Raw genomic sequence first — 20,261 nt, 5'->3', positions numbered from 1 at the left:
AGGAAATATGGTCCTGTTTAGCCCGATTTTATCGTAGAAATTGCGTGTTTTATTTTTAAAGTTGGGTGGCATTTCCTAACTGGGATAGCATTTCTTCAAATCGATCGATGCGCACTCTGGAATCGACATTGCGTACTGTTGGACAAATGATTTTTTTTTGTTTTTTTTCTGGAAAAATTATCCAGAAAACGAAATCGAGTGTCCAGTCAGTATGGTCAGTGCTTAATCTTTTCTCCTGTGGTCGGAACGATTTCGTCCTGTATTTTCAACAGCTGAAATTACAGGACGATCTCGGGACAGAAAAAGAGCTCAGGAAAACAACTGTCAAACTGTCCTGTAGGCTCGATACGCGTTCCTCCGGCAATTTACAGGTAGTTTTGAAATTCTCCTGAACGTTCGAAACGGACTCATTCCGAGAATTATTGGAAATTCTGAAATCGTTTTGCATTCTCTTTTTTCGAATCAAAATAAATAAAAAATACTGTTGAAACTTTAATTTATTTCACAAATTTTATTTTGCACTATCATTTCACACAGCTCACATTAAAAATAACACTTTTAAATCACTTTATTATAGAGTAACCGGAAGGTATAATAAATCACTTTTCTGGATCGGTGATGGCTTTCCTCATTGTGATTTATTCCACTTCCTGGTCGGTAGGACTTGTTGCCTCATGCTCTGGGTGGAATTGTTTCCTTGCACTTTCACCATTCTGCATCTCACGGAAAAAAGCTGCATGGTTATTCTGCAACGGTTTTCAGTTGAACCTTTGGTTGAACCGTCTGCCGAAAGCCGTACGTTTAGCCTAAACCACAAAAAAAAACCTTAAAATATATGCCATTCAAATATTTTCTTACGTTTCTTACAGGCTTCAATTTTTCCTAATCGGTTTTCAGTCTATCGTTGCTGCGATTATTCTCCGCTGGGTTTTTGTGCCAAGCTACACTTACTGGGGCGAGGCGAGTCTTCCTTCACACATCCACTTTTAGAAAATTTGAAACTAAACTTGAAAAAAAAAATTACGATGCAGCTGTGACACCGCACACGATAGAAACAGGATAGTAACAGCTACTTGTTCATCGGCACCGGCAAAAAACGCGCGAAACCAGATGAGCCTGTGGCACATGTGGGCACTGTCCTGAATTTCTGGACGCTTGTTCGAGTACCTGTGCACTCGTAAACATTCAATACTGGATGTCAGGTTAAACAAAACGTTACGAGATTCGATCAGATATCCTTTCGAATTTCGTGAGGATGAAGCATTTTCCTGTGATTCGGAGGGTCAGATTCCCGAGCGGAAATTTTGCAATTTTAGTGTGTAGGATGGACAAAGCAGGCTTGGCAAAAGTCATCGTCATGAGGCGTGAAGCTGTGACTGTGAAGCCTTTTGGTCCGTCAAACTCACTTGACTGTTCCTTAACGACCAGTCACTTCGTTTGCCAGTCATTCATTTCCCAGTCATTTGAAGCTAAAATAATAACCTAGTCAAGCAATCGCATTCAAACGACCGATGACGAAAAAGAAACGCATTTATTATTATTGTTGCTCCTGCCAGCAAGCCGAAGATGACCGAAGACGAACAAGAAAAGCATTTATTATTATTGTTGCTCCTGCCAGCAAGCTCGTTTTCAGTTTTTTATTGCTATTGTTGTTCTCTGCCAGCAAGTCGTTCAGGTTTTGTTGTACCTGCCGTCAGCAGCCGATCGAAGTGTGAAGAGATTTGCCAGTCACCCTCAGGAGAAATTTTGACCATGTGTAGGAGCTTCGCCAGTCGATGATGTAGAAATGTTGATTGTTGTCGTGCTTTATCCGTCATGCGAGTAGTGAGGCTCCGTCAATTGAGAACAGTGCCAGTCGTTTGATGAAACAAAACTAGTCGGGTCAAGCGTGACGGGCGAAATTTACCATCACTGGGACAAAGCAGCTATTGAGTTGTTTTTGACATTTCTTACGCACACTTGCTGAGCGTGTACAGATGAGACGGGACAATTAACCTCAAAAACTCTCGGTACAAAAAGGGGCAGCCGGTCGATACACATGGTAGTTTTTGAGGTTGATTGTCCCAAAACTGAAAAGTGCTGGTGAAACAACCTGCATAATATCACGAACACTATCAGCGGCAAATTGGACTATAGAGCTATCAAGCTGTGTTGTTAAATATTCCACATTTCACGTATCCATTAAAGTAGTTGTTTAGCTCTCGAACTTATTGGTTCTGTTTACCATTTTACATTCACCGTTCCAGAAAATCCTGCCAGCTGTTCTACCGTTCGGATCCGTTGAAAATAGTTCGCGGCCAGGGCCAGTACATGTACGATGAAGAGGGTACCCGCTATCTGGACTGTATCAATAACGTCGCACATGGTGAGTTGATTTCTATCTATTAGTTCTTGAACCAGTTGAAAAGTGCTAGGTACAGGTTTGTTTGCTTGGTGGGATGAGTTAAAAGTACATTTGCGCTTTGGATTGTCTCCACAAGCAATAAATAGAAACAGTTGCCATAACACTTTCTATAAGACAAGACGAAGTGAGATTTCCAAACATAAATATGTACGAAACAAACACAAAGTGGCACACTTCCGAGCACGTGCATCCAAGTTAATCCTTATTGTACACACAAAACTTTCGAGGCCGGAATTTAGCAAAATTTTGCTCAAATTTGACCAGCTAGAAATTTAGCAAACGATTAAGCAATTTTTTTCTACTAGAATTTTAGCAAAAGAGAGAAAAAGTTAGCCGTCGGAATGTTTTACCGAAATTTTAGCAAAAACCGGCGGAAAAGACCGCGGGGGATAAGGAATATTGATTTTTTTTTTCCATGGAAATTCTGGAGGGAATATGAAAAAGTCAACACAGATTATTTCACTTCATTTATTTAAAAAAAAATGCAAGTCACTTAACTAACTAACTAATTTTTCCACTTGATCTTTAAAATTGGTCTTTCGCCCGGGTGAAAATGGTTCCTTTTTGTCGATCATCCTGCAATGAGGGCCGGCAGGAGCAACCTGGCGAAAAACAAATAATTTAGCATATTAAAAGCCGGATTTTCTCATGGTCGAATCGAATCATACCTATTCGCTTCCGATGTTTTATCCACCTTCCGTCGGCCACTTGGCCATCACACCTTGTGAACCCGATTCCGTAACCGCATTACTGTTCATTCATTGGTAAGTTCCTAGAAAAAAAACAGAATTTCCTGCTTTAAAAATCGATCTTCAATTCAATCTGTTCGTGTCATGACCGGTTCTTTACCTGTACGCTTCCGGTGTTAGTCTGGCTACCATTTCGTCACTGACTTATCAGCCCCGGCTCCACAGGTTCCGCCAATCGTACTGATTCACGTTGATTTATTTTTTTTCTCTCGCAACCGGCGGCTGCTATCCGAACAAAGCGGCTAGCTAGTTGGCTTTTTTACTAAATTCAAGCAAAATAAGCATTTTGCTATCGCGTTAGTAAAACAACCCTTATTGCTAATCGAAAGTAACGCAGTATTTTTGCTAAGTGGAGCCTCGAAAATTTTGTGTGTAGTATCCAAGAAAAGGATCTGCTTTTAACTAAAACGTTAGCTCTTGCTGATAGTTTGAAGTAGAATGTTTATTGTTGTTCCCCATAACATCGAGTGTTGCTTTGATGAACAAAATGGAAACTAGACAACCTTTGAATAAGTGACGATACTACATTTACTTCCTCTTTTTTTTTTTACTATTATCTATAACTGTTAGTCGTTCAACGATTTTCCGTAAGAAGAAAAAAAACTTAAACTGGATAACTCGGACGCCCCTCAAATCAAACTGCCTGAACTATCTTCTTTGACATTGTTTTTTTTCTACATAAATCTATCGTGAAACTGGAGAGGTGTTTTTTGTTTAAAGCTTTTTATTTTCATTTGAACTTGACCAAAATTACCATTTTTCATATAACGAAATAAACCACTTATGTACTGCGACATGGAATTGTCTTCTTTGCGTTCGCACCCTTAGGCTGATGTCATGCTGAAGCAACTAGCAACGCGACCTACAACGCAACGTTCACACGACTAACCAGCTCTCATTTGATCTCCATGGAAATCGCGCAGACCTGTCATACTGGTTGCTTTGAGTAGCGCGACCAATCTGATGCCAATGTGTTTAGTAGCGCGACTAGTAGGAAATCCAATAGGAACATTGTTTTTTCTCGATTTGAAGCAGTGATTCCGGGTTTTACGCACAATAGTACGAAGATCTGTCCGAACTTATGATAATAAACCAAAAACTATCTTAATCGGCGAGAAAATTTTCATAAATTCTTAGTTCCGGCAAAAAAACAAGGAATTTTGTCGGTTCCAATTTCGGCATTCTTGCAATCCGGGTCGTGATTTGATGAGTTTTTGATGGCTCCGGAAAGAAAGGAGACGATTCAAAGCATTATCAGATGTAGAGAAGTGATGATTTGTAGGGAATTTCAAAGTGACAGGTCGCGCCAGCATGACATACCAATGCAATGCAACGCAATCTTATTGGAACGTTGCGTTGCGTTGCGTTGCTAGTTGTTTCAGCATGACATTAGCCTTAGTCAACAATTCTGAATTTTTCATCACTACAAAAGCAGAGTTGCCTATTCAATGGCTTTTGTAAACATTTTGAAAGACTTAAAAAACCAGAGGAGCACAAATAAAAAATTAGGATTTTTGATTATTTATGAATAGAACAAAAAACTGAAATAAATGATTGACAAACTACCCAACAAAAAAATTTTGATTTGAATTTTTCTTAGAAGGAGTTATTATTCACTTATGTCCTTTTGACTGTGAAAGCCAGTTTTGGTTTCTCCGGTGATAATTTTGATCAAACCCAAGTAAACCACACAGTTTTCAGTTCAAGAGTTTCGCTTATTCGTGATGAACGTTCAAAGGAAAGTTATAGTCGTTCACTGGCTGAAGGGGTCTAGTGAAAAAGATGTGGTTGAAGTTCTGTTAAAAATTGATCCGAAGCTTCGAAATTAACATTGAATAAGAAATTAATTAATTAAATTAATTTGGTGGATCATACAGTGGAAAGGTTGTTGAAATATTTACAATATGATTCTACATTTCCGGAAAAAATGCTTCAACTGATTTTCAAATGAGGAGCATATGGTAGCTCAAACCACAGCAGGTATAAATTTATTTTGAACGAACCTTTATCTTTTGATCTTCAAATTATTTCAATATAGATTTAATCAATCATTCATTGACGAAGATACTGAAGGAGACATGCGTGAATACAGCGATTCACACATTTTCGCGGTTTCTCTTGTGCCGTTACGTCTCGTAGATAAATCTAATGGGATACAAAACGTTATCTGGAACCTCAGTGAGTTTGAGCAGACCTATTAGGCTCATTTTTGCTAAGGAAAGTGCAGATCTAACAAGATTCGTTGGAAATGTTCATGAGGATCGCAGATCGTCTTTGTATGGACAAACCCACTTGGAGAGTCAGGAAAAACAATATAGAAATGAAAGAACGGCGTCAAAGTCTTCGAAACATACTAAAAGAACAACTGAACTTATGTATTGATGAGCCTAGGGTCACCGGTGGGAATTCCAATACAGGAAATTCTTCGAGAAACGGATTGAAGTTGCACAAATTACGGGACTGAATGTTCAGCTTTTGGAAAAGTTTTACGTGATTTTAACCATTATCAACAGTAGCTAATTTGAAGGGTATGCTGAAGAAACTCGGGTGCTTTATAACAATTTATATAGCTGGTATCCCGTTTTTCCAATCGTACACAAATTGTTTGTGCATGGAGCAGCATACATAAAACATAATATTTTACCCATAGGCATGTATTCGGAAGAAGCTAGTGAAACAAGAAACAGAAGTTTACGAAGATTTCGAGGAAACCACTCCAGAAAGTTCGATTGTGTGGTTAGTCTGGAGGATGTTTTTAAAAACTCCTCCTGACATCAGATTTGTACTTCTCACTATCCAATAGAAAAGGTATGAAATATTCAAAAATCAGCCTTCCTGAATGCAGCCGTCATTTGATCTGTGACCCCTAACGCGTTTTTTTTATTAGTTTCATTATTGCTAGAATTTAAGTGTTTTTTTTTTGTTTTCTATGAATTTTTATTGATTTCTCAAATAAACTTTTTTTCCCGTTTTTCCGTTTCTGTTAACTATAATGATGATATGAATGTTACGATGTGTACGGTAATTCCTCACGCAGCCAAAAGTAGTCAAAAATAATATAGAAAGGTTATATGAAAAATGGCAATTTTGGCCAGCTTTAAACAAAAAACACCTCTCCAGTTTTTTTTATATAATGTAGATGTTAACATGTTCTTTCAAACGAATTAAAGTTTGAATTTTTTGGTTTGCTCCATTTGAAGTTATGGCTCATACAAAACGGCCATTTTTGAACACAAAATTCATGATAACTGCGAATCAAAAGCAGATATTAGAAATCTGTTTGCTACAAAAGATGCGTATAATGATTTGCTAAATACTTGCCTAACACACATTTTTGATAAGTTGATACCCAACAAAGTTATAACAAAAAAACTTGTTTTTGAAGGACCACCCTAACTTGTACACGAAAAATCATCATAAAACCTAAACGTTAATAGATAGACATTCAAAGTCTTCTACAAAGTTTCATCAATTATGATGTTCTACATAATTGCTGAACATAATACAGCACTATCTCCTTACAGTATAAAAATAATTTTCGTATCTTAGGAGTTTTATGAACCACCCTAAAAATGTTTCATTCAAAAGTAGCGCCTTGGGATGATGTACAACTTTGTCTCGGACACCAAATGTCTTAAACCTAAGGCAAGAGCGCAAATAATTGTTTCCCGCTAAATTTCATTTCTGGACCACTGTGCATTCACGTCTACCATCTATCCAGGAACCGAATTATCCAGAATGACACCTGTGAGTGCGGCGCGTCTAACGCAGATCCAGATCACTTCCTGTTTACCTGTTCAAATTATGCAACAAGGACATGGACGATATGAAAAATCTTGTTGGAAAAAAGAATTATACCAGATGTTCAAATAATACTTAAATGTCTTAACACAGAAGTCCTAAAAGTAGTACCCAAACTATTTTATCGATTGCAAAATACATTTGTAAATTTATTTATGTTTTACCACTTGGCCCGCTATGTGTTAAAAGTTAAGCCAAAATTGTATAGTTTTAAAATAAAAAAAATCGACGACGTCTTGTAATGGCGTTTAACTTATAAGTTTAAATAAATATTGGAACAAAATTATGAAGACTTCTTTCTTCGTAATTTTTTCCACAATTTTTTCTACTTTTAATTTTATAAGCTATTTAAGAAATCTCTAAAAATTCACCGATTTGGGTCGGTTGTTTTCTCCAGTGTATGCTCTTTTTGCTCGGTGCTAAAAGGGTTAATGTGTTAATCCGAATGTTTAACTCAGTCCTTTAGATAGTGGTCACACCTCTGGGTAAATGCCGCAATTAATGTTAATGTTTATGCCTAATTGATCAACATTTTCACCAATCCGGTCCGGTTGGGTTTAAGAACCGGTGGTAAAAGGTACTTGAATGTGTAGCACCCACCAGATACACCTTTTCAAACATAGCCCGGTAGGGATATTTTTAGGCGCCAAGCTCAAAAGACATGATTCGCAATAATTTAAGCCCGATTTCAATGTAAGCACACTGGAATCATGTTTGATAAACGGCTTTGAGCCGAGCCAAGGGTTGTCGCAAAACCAGTCCTAGACTAGACCAAACCTTCAATGTTGGTATGTAAAGTATGATTTCTTACGAAATTCGCACTCTGTGTTGTCCAAGACACTGACCGGTTTTTGTAACAGACTGAATGAAGGTGATGGGCGTGTTGGGTTGTGTGTGCTGCCTACACCACAATACTGAGACGTTTAATTGCTGAATAAAGTAGGTACCTACACGAGATGAAATTTAACCACGGCCGACAAAGGATTGATGTGCCTTCACTTTCAAGGATAATTTTTGCCCTTTTACGGTCGGTTAGTGTAGGTTCCTGCTTGGCTTAGTGACCTACCTACCTATGAATGAACCGAAATAGACTTGAAACTACATATATACAGTGGTGTTCGAAATAATAGCAGCGGCTCGAAAATTGATAAAATAATTTAGGCATTTTTCTGTATTGTCACTTTAATTTCAATTCTCTCTTGGTTTAGTAAGCATATTAGTGGTACATTAGAAATACAAAAGATTGAGGATCAGAATATCAATTGCAGGCTGAGAATAATAAAAAAATGATTTTTGCCCTGTTCGAAATAATAGCAGCAAGAAATTAAATATTTTTTAAAAACAAATAATGAATTAATACCAAGTCTTTCTCTATGTGAAAGTCATTTATGACATCAATACTTCGTAGTGTACCCGTTATTTCTGATCACTGCAGCGCAACGGCGTGACATAGAGTCCACAAGCTTTTGGCACCGTACGACAGGTATTTCTGACCATGCACGGCGAACTACAACCCATAGTTGCTCTGCATTTGTCGGCTTTGCCTCGAAAACGGCCTTTTTGATGTCTCCCCACAAATTTTCGATAGGATTGAGGTCCGGCGATTGAGCCGGCCAATCCATCACATCAACGTTATTGTCCCGGAACCACGCTTTTGCTCGTCTGCTGGTATGTTTCGGGTCATTGTCCTGTTGGAAGATCCATTTCAAGGGCATTTCCTCTTCTGCGTATGGTAGCATGATATTCTGAAGAATTTCCACGTAACCAACTGCGTCCATGATACCGTCTATACGATGGATGGGCCCAACACCGTGGTACGAAAAACATCCCCACACCATGATTTTGGCACCACCATGTTTAACCGTTTTCACGGTGTACTGGGGTTGGAATTCTGCACCTGGAGGACGTCTGACGAACATTCGCCTACCGCTGGAACCAAACAACTCTACTTTGCTTTCATCAGTCCACAAAATGTTACGCCATTTTTGGATGGGCCAATTGACGTGAGAGTTGGCGAAGTTCAAGCGGTTATGAATATGTCGTGAAGTTAGTAGGGGCACTTTCCTCGGGCTTCTAGCTTGCAATTCAGCTTCAATCAGACGTTTTCTTACTGTTGAGGTACTGATGGGAAGATCCAACTCTTGTTTCAGTGCTCTTGATGAGATGTGTGGTTGCATTTTCACCAACCGAATCATCTTCCGGTCAGTTCGTGAAGCTGTTGCTCGCTTTCTGCCACGAGTTTCACCCTTTTCCTTCCAGTGCAATGCATTGTATATCTTTTTCGCAGAACAGTTAAGCAGTTCCTGAACTTCTCGATATGTTTTTCCGCTTGCAATCAGTCGTTTGATGTGATTTCGTTCTTCGAACGTACAATGCTTCGAGCGACCCATTTTGCTGAAATATTGCAGATTTTCGGTAATGTATAATCAACCAAAACTCATCATGGAACCTTTATGTCTCTTACCACAACAAATTCACATCGAAAACTATGAATTTCTTCAAAACTTCAGCGATTTAGTGCACTTTGTTACCTGTGCTGCTATTTTTTCGAACAGCCCAAGAACGATATGTTTTCAAAATGGCAACCGAATAAAGTAAACAAGTGCGTTGTGCATCGAAATAGTCGAGCGTTGCACTCATCACTCATCAATACACTAACGTGCGTAACATTTGTTAGCGGAGGACAACACTCATACAAGTACGCAGTATAATTCGATGCGCTTCACTTGCGCTGCTATTATTTCGAACACCACTGTATGTACTTGCAGGTTAAAAAGACATCTAAAGTCTATTTTAGTATTTTGAACTGTGGTTCAGAGTAATCAGTACCGTAATATCTTTTTATTCATACAGTCAGTTGCACCGTTTGAAGCTGAGTCAGATATTTACGAAGAAATAATGTTCATGTAATCATGTAGCAGTAATCAACCCTTTTACGTTTGACAATATTGTCCTGCATCCATTATCACAAGCGCTGATAAGAACTGTTCCTAAAACCCTGTTGAAAGCCACAGGACTGGACTATGGCTGGTCACACGCATCAATCGTCTCGAATGTCGGCAGACAGAAGTGCATTACGGCACGTTTCTACCCAACGAACTAGCTCGTGATTAAAGCGTGATTGCAACTTGTTTCACGCGTCTAGTTCTAGCTTAGTGGGGATTCTCAATCGTATAAAATAAACAACTACCCAGCCGGTAAGGTACATGACTTAATCTGAAAATAAACAACAGGACATGAAGAAACTGACACTGGTAGTGATTTAGGAATTTTGATTAATTTTTTAGCTTTTGAAATGAAATAAACTTTTTGATTTTTTCCTGGAAGATGCAGTCTGTTTTGTGGTTTGACCTTTGATTTGTGACGTAACTTAGCTAAATATTGTTTTAAAATAACATTCATCAATCTTACCGATCAACAGCTTATCAACAGATAAACCACGAGTTCCCAAAAGAGAGTTGTTGTGGCAACAATGCGCTTAATCCGTAAATAGCTCATCGATGATAAGTAGGCATATCAATCAGCTAGCTAGCGTGTTTGCTCAGTGACGAAAAAGTTCAGCGACACAAAAAGTGCGTTGTCTGACATGAACGACGATGTCTGTCTAGAGCTTAAACAGCTATTAGCCGTTAGTAGGTGATTGATAACAGGAAAGGTATAGATGGGCGGCGCGTGTCTGACTGAGCCATCATTGCTCAGGTTTATCTCGTATGTGGACCATTTGAAAATTCGTTAGCTGTAAAATTTACCTTTCTGTTTGTTGCCTTTTGGTTTCAGCAGTGATAACCGGAGGGTCATTTGCGTCATGAACGATAACATTAATCGCCAACATATTTTATTCTAATTGATAACCATTTTCTCTACCCGTACACTGCATTTCGGAGACATGACAAAATTCAAATATAGCCACTTGTAACTTTTGAGGTAGAAGTTCTTCTGTAATAAAATAAGTAACTATTTCTCAATAAATTTTTTAAGTTCGTACATAAAAGGTACTTCACTTATGAAGACAATTGTTTCTTAAACATATTAATAATAAATTTAAAGTGACAATACCATAAAAAGGCATGAGCCAAATTGAGGTATATACCTATAAATATAGGTCAAGCTGATTGAATGGTTTGTTCTGTGTAAATATAACGGCATAAGTTGATAAGCAATCGTAATGCTGACCTGACAAATATATCTCGGATACATGGAATTACAGTTTGGAAGTTAAACGTTAGTGGGAATCGCACAACAAATTAGAAAAAAATATAACGGTGAAGCTGAATGTCTAAATTGAAGAAAATCCAACAAAACTCAGTCCTTTGAAATCACCAAACCCGAGCAGACTTTGATGCCCAGATGTATAGTAAACTGAGACCAAAATTAGGTGTCAACAACAACTTTTCTACAAGAGCAAAATCAGGCATCATTAAGGTATCAAGAAATTTCATTTGACAGCAAGCTGAGAACAAAATGAGGTAGCTACAGCAAACTACTAGCATAGATTTAGAAATCTATCTGATAGCAAAATAAGGCATCGTTAAGGTATCATTACTTTTAAAGATAATGAATGTTGATTACATCGTCGCGATGTATTGTCGTTGAATTTTATCGAAGTTTTTCGGCGAATAAATGACAGTTGACGATCAAACTCCGTTAAGGCAACATCTATATAGCTCTAGTTCTTTCACAAAGTTTCGGTTATTTGAGTTCCATAACCTTAAAGTTGATAAACCACGTGCGTCGCGATGGCCGGAACAATTCCGTTTCCCGGAAGGTGCACCAGCACCATTTTTGGATAAGGTGACCCGTTTCGTAAAAGCGTTTGACGCAGACAAATTGTCCATGGAGACTTCCTAAATACAAGGTAGCGCAGGAACGTTCTCTGTTCATCAAATCAATTCAGAGGAGGCTTTTAAAGATGCGGTGGCGCAGAACCCTGAGGAGCACAAGTTTGTGTATTCCTCTGAAGAGACAGTAATCTTGAAGATGGGGATTGCTACAGGCATCACGAAATATGTTAGAATCTTCGACTTGCCGCTAGAAGTTACAGATTCTGACATATCAGTAGTCCTATTGAGGTATGGTAATGTTAAACGACTCGTGCGAGAGAAGTTTCCGACTGAACTCTAGTTAGACCTTTTTACCGGTGTTCGCGGCGTCTACATTGACGTGAAAAAGGAAGTACCAGCATCTTTATACCTCCTCAACCGTCGTGGCAGAGTATACTGAGGAGGTATTAAGCAAAAGTGCTTCCTCTGCAAATCCGAGGGCCATCTGAAGCCTGAGTGTCCAAAGAATAGGAGTAAAAATGTCCCAACCATAACTCCAAGAAAACAAATCGAAAAAGTCGCTAATGAAAAGGTCGCTGATGAGAAAGCTGCTGATGAGAAGGTCGTTTCGGGTGAGATCGGACTACAATCGCAACTGGAGTGCAGCTATTCGGGCGTATTAAAATCAACCATGCAGTCTGAAACAGTTCCATAGCCATCACTCAACATGGTCAAGCTGGTTTCTCTTAGGTCATCAAGCGGATCGGAAGTTGAAACAGAGGAGTTGGAGGTCGACAGCGGAAAGACGTCTTTGAAACGGCAGCTCTCAAAGGGATCTCACGGAGACTCGACCAATGGAACCGACGAGGAAGGGCACACTCTCACTTCGGGAAGAAGCAGAAGTCGTCGCCCAAAGAGGAACGCGCTGGAAGAGATCTCCACGAAGGTTAAAGTTCGGACAAACTCGGATTCCAAACCCAGAAATAAGATTTAGATTTATTTTTAGAGATCACTACTACATTTTAGATCTTTATCTACGCGAAAAAATGAATTTATTGAGAAAAGTAGCCACCCTTAACATAAATGCCATTTGCTATAGATACTAAGAAAATGTTGTTGAAAGAATTGGTAATAAGGAACTATATAGATGTTGTTATGCTTCAAGAAGTGCAATTCGAAAATTTTGATTTTATTCATTCTCATACGGCTGTTGTTAATATGAATGAGACTAATACTGGCAGTTTTGTTAAGAAAATCAATTGATTTCCAAAATATACTTTTGATCCTTCAGGGCGTATAATTTCGATTACCACTGATGGTATTAATTTTTACGGACACACTGTGTGAGAACCTCTCGGACGTAGCGTCTTCATCATCACGGTTGCCAGCGACATTTATTTGGGTAGTATTAAGTCAACCTGCATACACATCTCAGATGGCGATGGAAATCCCGTGCTAAGTGTTAGTAAAAGTTTTTGTTTGTAAACATAAACCCAAACTATAGAGAAAAAAATCATTGCCAACTGCTGTTTACGATTCTCGCCTAGGATACATAAACATCCTGGCAAGTGACGTAGGCTTTGTTTACCTTTTTACTTCTTGAATAACGAGTTCTGTATTAGTGTTCGTGTTTCTTCAGCACCTTCTTTCCACCACATTGGTATTAAGTACCTTTAAGCAACATAAATCTCAAGAGAAAAAGATAGATATATGTATAAAGTAGAAGGCATGTAGTTAGGAAGATTGTCAGATGAGATAAAACGGAAGTTGCAAAGCGTGTAGTTGGCGGCAAAAACTAAGATAGATTATCGATAATTTCTACAGTATAAAGTACTAGTAAGTTTATTTCAATTGAATCCATTTCTTTCAAGCTAATTTATGTATGCAGGAAGCTATCACCAGACTTATTCCAAAGAGTGCATTAGTAGCCTTCCATCCAATAGATCTCGGTCCAGACAGTTTATGGACGATCAGCACGTTGTAGGTTAATTAAAAATAACATAAAATCAACTCTGAATGTTAGTGATAGGTTACCGGAACTATACTTGTCGTACCAAGTTCCTACGGATGAAATTCGTGATGTAGAGTAGCAGGATAAAGGAAAGAAAAAGGTTTGGAGAAACAGAGTAGAAGAAGTGGCAAAAACAGTTAAAGTAAGTGAAAATAATTTCCCAATTTGATGATCCTTTAATTGAAATTGTATTTTAGGATTTTTTAATATACATTCTATTAAAAATATTGGATAATTCAAAAAACAGACATCAAAGAGACGAACTATACACATCGACTGCAGCGGTTCACTTTAATAAAAGAAATGTTGACGCAAATATTGTAGGTGGAGATTTCAACTGCGTCCTTAACTGTAATGATTGTAGAAATAAAGCGAATAACATCTCTAGCGACCTCAAGACAATATTGGTAGATTCGTTAGTGTTTCTTGATGCAGCTATTCAGCCTCAGTTCAATAACAAGTCATATACCTTCCATAGAGGTAACTGGGCATCACGGTGGGACAGGTTTTATACAAACAAACATTTCATCCCATTGATATCTAAAATAGAAACGATTCCTGTGTGTTTTTTTGATCACCTTGCTGTAGTCATGAGCTACAAGGTTGATTTATCCAAAAGAGTCCAAGCGCCTGGGAGAGGATACTGGAAAATTAATACAACCCTTAAGAGAAATAAAGCTGTTACAAATGAATTCAAACAAGTCTTTGAGCAGTTTAAGTTACGAAGAAAGTACACTAGAAATTTTAGCGAATGGTGGTCCTTTGACTTAAAAAATAAAATAAAACAATTCTACTGGCGGAAATCTTACAAAATGAACGATTTTCATCGGAGGGAAAAAGATAAATGGAAAAAAGCCTTTTTTGATTTGAATAAGTTGCAGAATGAAGGGAAAGATGGAAAGATGTGCATACCGATATATATAGCCATTATAAAATGCAAATTAGTTAAAGCAGAAACTGAGGGATTAGCGAGTTATGCCTAGAGATTTAAAGTTCCAAATCTATTAGAAAACGAGAAAATAGGTATTTATCAAATGTCCTTGATAAATAAGCGCAAAACGAATCCAGTATTGCAGAGTTTGAAACGAGGTGAAGAAATCTTGAAAAATTCCAAGGAACTCAGAAAAAATGTTTAGGAACACTTTAAAAAACTTTTTAGTGAAAATGAAGTAAGTGATTCATTTAACTCCCTCTCGTTTTTGAATAACATTTTAAGCAATGAAGCGATGAGCAAATTATCACAACCTATTACCACTGAAGAACTCAAATACACCATTGCTAAATTCCAGTAAAAAGAAAGCTCCAGGACTCGATGGACTAACATACGAGTTTTATAACAAAATGTTTGATGTTTTAAAAGATGAGATTTGCTTACCCTTTTAAATAATTTTCTGGATAATACCTTGGTTCCTTTAGAACTATTCTCGAGTGGAATAATAACGCTTATTCCTAAAGTTGGTTGCAAAAATGATTTGAGTAACTATCGACCCATAAGTCTTCTTAACAAGGATTACAAAATATTTACTAAAATAATAGCTAATCGAATCAACAATTTTACAAGCGAAGTTATTGGAAAGGAGCAATCAGCTTGTGGGAAAAGTAGTTCTTTTATTCATAATTTGGATGTGATAAGAACTCTTGTGATTTGGAAAAGCGGTTGATTGCGTCAATCACACTAAGTTTTGGCAAGTATTAGAAAAAATAGGTTTTCCGCCTCAACTGCATTTAAAAACTGTATTTTAACGCCTCCTCAAAAGTTATTTTCAATGGACACACAACAGATTCGTTCAAAATATCCCGCTCCGTCAGACAAGGATGTTTGTTTTCAATGGTACTATGTGGTACTATTCTCATTCTATATTAATATTCAGCCATTAATCAATCAAATACAGTACAATCTAAGTAGAATTTCAATAGAAAACAAATTTATTCGAATACTAGCGTACGCTGATGATTTGACAATCATAATTCGCTGCGAAGAAGCATTGGACAAAGTTATGATGATTATTGATGAATTTGGAAAAAAATCTGGAATCAAATTAAATCTGAAGAAATCTGGATTTTGTAAATTGGTCCACAAGAACTAACTGAAAAAAAAAACGAAATGAAAATTTTAGGAATGATTGTAAAAACTGACTGGGAGCAAATAATTGAAGTAAATTATGAAAAACTGACAAACAACATAAAATCAACTGTTCAATTCTATCACACAAGAAGGCTGAGTTTGATAGAAAAAGTATTTATTACGAACATGTTTCTACTTGCCAAGCTATGGTATATCGCAGAGATGATTCCCCCAAGCAAGAAACATCTTGCTTTAATACATCAATTTATTGGGCAGTTTCTCTGGAGCCACCATCGCTTTTTTAGAGTTGAAAGGAATCAACTGTATTTAGACCGTTACCACGGAGGCCTTCCATTATTAGACCCAGAAGTACAGTGTAAATCGTTGTTTGTAAAGAATTTATTGTTTCAAAAAGATACAGACATTGACCACTCCTTATTAAGATAGCCAGATTTGAAAAAAGTGACAATCAATTGCAAAAATTGGTAGCTGATGCCCTAGAAACCAAAACACACGATTTTCTATGTTCCAACCGAAAAATTTATGACTTCTTAATTAATCGAAAGAATATTGTTGCAAAAATCGAACTGAAACTTCCTAACCAAAATTGGTTAGTTATTTGGACAAATAATCATAAAAAATTTTTGAATATGGAAACCACACCCATTCTTTACGAAACAGAATCAAAATGTTTAAACATAATTCTGCCGCAAATTATGACGCTCTTTGCGAGATTTTCAAGAAAAAAGACAGAAACGTACACAGAGTTAAAAAATGTTGTAAATCTCATATTATTTCCGACTGGAAACCCAAAATAATTCGTTAACATGAAAGACCCTGACGAAATTCTCTGTATGGCAATCAATGATAAAAGTACCACTGAAAAAGCAGCCCTTTGGATAGTATCAGAAGCAATTGCATACAATATCGTTACAAAGAGCCATTACAAAGAGCCAAGTTTGTTTAGTTTTCAAAAACAAATCAGAGACTATCGTTGCAACAACAAAACGATTATTGAAAAAGTTTTCGGAAAACATCTCAACTTTTGTTAGGATAGAATGTTTTGAACAAAAGTAATGTGTAACTTTGTTTTTATTTAGTATGTAGGTATAAATAAAATGTAAATACAGAAAAAAAGGAACTAAGCTTTACTTCAGCTGTTTTTACGCCTGTTCAGGATAAAGATTCAACATAAGAAGCCGGGTTTAGAATCCAGGAACAGGAGACGAGCTCAAGTCAGAAATCGGGATCGGGATCCAGGTAGATGTGCTAACTATTTTGCTGTTGCCTTATAAATCTGCGGCAGCATATTTATTATAGGTACCTTGAAGAGTTCTTTGGTTACATTATTTTATTTTTTCGTGTTATCACCTTAAGGATAGGTTTGAAATCTGAAACCTAATCAGAACAGGTAACATAGAGCATCTGTATCCGTGGTCCAAACAGCCGGTTTAGACCCAAATCCCGAACCAGCAACCGCATTCGTGTTCTATAATACCAATTTAATCTCAACATTTTTTAGAACCGGTATAAGGAATGATCCAAAACCGATGAGATTTGGATCCAATTTGACGCCGTTCTAATCCGTTTGACAGTTAATGGAACACGAGTGGGGTTGTCAGTTTTTTCACTGGATTGGATCTCATTTCTTTGGTTCAATTCTTGTATAAATAAGACCCAAGAATAGACCACGGATACATGTGCTCTTAGAGTATAGTAGCTCGACAATGCCCGGCCGCATAGTATTAAATGTTGGAAACCCTGTTTGAATTGTTGACCCTGAATTGAAAAGGAAGCTGGCAAGCATTTTAATGCTGAATAATGAAGTCTTGCTATACAGCTGTAAATACTTTATCAATGTTTTACAAAACTCTACTGGCCAAAGAGTGTGTTCATTCTTCATCCTGTTCCAATACAAGAAGTTTTGAAAAATTCCTCAATTACCTAGATTTATAACTAATGATGATAACACCGCTGATAAATACATTCGTAATTTGTTTCTCTCTCTCCAGTCGGTCACTGTCACCCGAAGGTTGTGGAAGCCGGCGCCCGGCAGATCGCCACCTTATCCACCAACAACCGCTTCCTGCACGATGAGCTGGTTAAGTGTGCCCAGACGTTGGCCGATAAGATGCCCGGCAACCTGTCAGTGTGCTACTTCGTAAACTCGGGCTCGGAGGCCAACGATCTGGCCCTGAGGCTGGCCCGGCAGCACACCAAGCGCCACGACGTGATCACCCTCGATCAGTAAGTCCTCGTTATTTTATCTCAAGCACTTACTTAGTTGGGTACGATAAGGTGATCATAGGACAGGATGGCGCATCGCGGTTTCAGTTTAATTTATGGGCATATTTTTGTTCCTCGGTTGACAGTTGTTTCGCGTTATTTGTAAGAACAGATTCAGTAGGTGTGTTTTCTCATCACAATTGAGTATATTTGATAAGTGACCTATTTGCGTTGCCTCCTGTTATTGTTGTGCTCGACGAAGCTAGACTTAATTTATGACCGACATGAGTACATGTCGTAGAATAGTTTAAAACATTTTGATTTATTTTTCAGCGCTTATCACGGTCATGTATCCGCAGTTATGGAGATATCTCCGTACAAGTTCAATCAACCCGGTGGAGATCCGAAACCGGACTTTGTACACGTCGTAAGTATCTTGCGACTAGCTATGCATAGATCCTATTCTATTTGGTAGAAGTAGACACACTTCATGCTCGATGCCGTACAAGTAAAAAAAATATAAGTGCATTGCATGAATGCAAACGCAAACCCATTTCTAGTTGCGCTGAATAGCGTGAAAGCAAACCCTATGAAATGCTTTCCTTTCTACCGAAGGCTCCTTGTCCGGATGTTTATCGCGGGAAGTACCGGGATTGCGATTTCCCGGAGGGCGTAGACCTAGGTCAGCTATACGCCGATGAGGTTACGGGTCTCATTGAGCGCAGTCCCAGTGGTATTGCAGCTTTCATCGCGGAGAGCCTCCAGAGCTGCGGTGGCCAGATCATTCCTCCCAAAGATTACTTCAAAAAAGTATATCAGTAAGTTAATTGTCTTTGGATAAGTTTTTCTCACGAACTAATGGAGTTTAATCATGATCTGACAGAATCGTCCGTGCAGCCGGCGGTGTGACCATTGCCGATGAGGTCCAGGTAGGTTTCGGGCGTATCGGAACGCACTACTGGGCCTTTGAACCTCACGATGTAGTGCCAGATATTGTAACGGTGGCAAAACCGATGGGCAACGGACATCCCGTGGGGGCTGTGGTGACCACACCGGAAATTGCCGAGAGCTTTGCCTCAACTGGTGTATGCTACTTCAATACAGTGAGTATTGTACTTTATTCTTCAAAAGACATACAACTTCACGTGATATTTCCATCTTCATAGTACGGTGGAAATCCCGTATCTTGCGCCATCGCGAACGCCGTAATGCGTGTGATCGACGAAGAAAGGCTCCAAGAGAACGCTCTGCAGGTCGGAAACTATTTACTGGAGCAGTGCCGAGCGCTACGCTTCGAGTACGAGGTGGTTGGCGACGTTAGGGGAACGGGTTTGTTCGTCGGTATCGAGCTGGTGTCGAATCGCAAAGCTCGTACCCCGGCCACCGGTTTGGCGCGCGCCGTCGTCAGTCGGATGAAGACTGTGCACAAAATTTTGGTTAGCAGTGACGGTCCCGACGATAATGTGGTGAAGCTAAAACCGCCGATGGTTTTCAATGCGGAAAATGCCGATATGTTCCTGTACGGATTCAGGGAATGTTTGACGTATTTCGAAAATCAAGGAAAATCTCAACAAAATGGAACAGAATCCCGCTCAACGGTTCCAACACCGGCGACCGGAGGAATGTGTAGTTTTGCCAATGGCGCTATCAGTGAAAAGCGAGACAAGCTTATTAAATCGGTATGAGTTTAAAAACACCATGTAATAATACTGATTAATATCGGATAAAAATTATAACTTATATACTTATTTGTTTTAAAAATAGGTTTTACGAAATAACCGTATGTTTTAGAAATATAACGTATAAAAATATACTTCGGGAATAAAATACCTTTGATCTTTATGAATTGATTTCTTATTCGTAAGTAGTTAATATCACATACATTTTAAGGTAAGTTTACTCGAAAATCGACTTTTTGGGATTTAGCAGTTTTTTTTGTAAAACGTCGATTTTTGGCAAAAATATTTTTCAACATAACTCCAGATCTTGATGTTACATGCATTTTTAAGTCATTTGGCATCAAAATTAAAGTTTCGATTTTCGCGATTTTCTTTGGTACCCTTTTGTTAATTTTTGATGATCAATTATTTATTTATTTATTTGTTTACATAGTATTCCGTCTCACGACATAACTTGACGACCATAATTCCTATAATTCACTCGGTCCATGGCAACCGTTCTCCAATTTCTCGGGCACCCCACGTTCGCCAGATCACGCTCCACTTGGTCTAACCACCTCGATCGT

At 38.2% G+C, this 20,261-nt stretch overlaps 1 protein-coding gene and 1 long non-coding RNA gene across 2 annotated transcripts in view; one reads left to right on the top strand and one right to left on the bottom strand.

Moving 5' to 3' along the window:
* The window catches only part of LOC129747844 (alanine--glyoxylate aminotransferase 2-like), a 28,269-nt gene extending 8,411 nt beyond the window's left edge, over positions 1-19,858 (top strand). The window contains exons 2-7 of the mRNA XM_055742207.1: positions 2,247-2,365; positions 17,803-18,037; positions 18,350-18,443; positions 18,632-18,834; positions 18,900-19,119; positions 19,183-19,858. Coding sequence (XP_055598182.1) covers positions 2,247-2,365; positions 17,803-18,037; positions 18,350-18,443; positions 18,632-18,834; positions 18,900-19,119; positions 19,183-19,701 — 1,390 coding nt within the window. The 3' untranslated portion in view covers positions 19,702-19,858. The remainder of the gene's footprint in view (positions 1-2,246; positions 2,366-17,802; positions 18,038-18,349; positions 18,444-18,631; positions 18,835-18,899; positions 19,120-19,182) is intronic.
* Positions 2,877-3,516, bottom strand: LOC129747845 (uncharacterized). Its single transcript, XR_008737589.1, has 3 exons — positions 3,254-3,516; positions 3,073-3,176; positions 2,877-3,006 (listed from the first exon to the last, which is right to left on the bottom strand). It is a non-coding gene; the product is annotated as an uncharacterized LOC129747845 (long non-coding RNA).
* Positions 19,859-20,261: the final 403 nt, after the last annotated feature.

The sequence above is a fragment of the Uranotaenia lowii genome, chromosome 2, assembly GCF_029784155.1.
Source record: "Uranotaenia lowii strain MFRU-FL chromosome 2, ASM2978415v1, whole genome shotgun sequence".
NCBI lineage: Eukaryota > Metazoa > Arthropoda > Insecta > Diptera > Culicidae > Uranotaenia > Uranotaenia lowii.
This window is presented reverse-complemented; position numbering and strand designations above follow the sequence as displayed.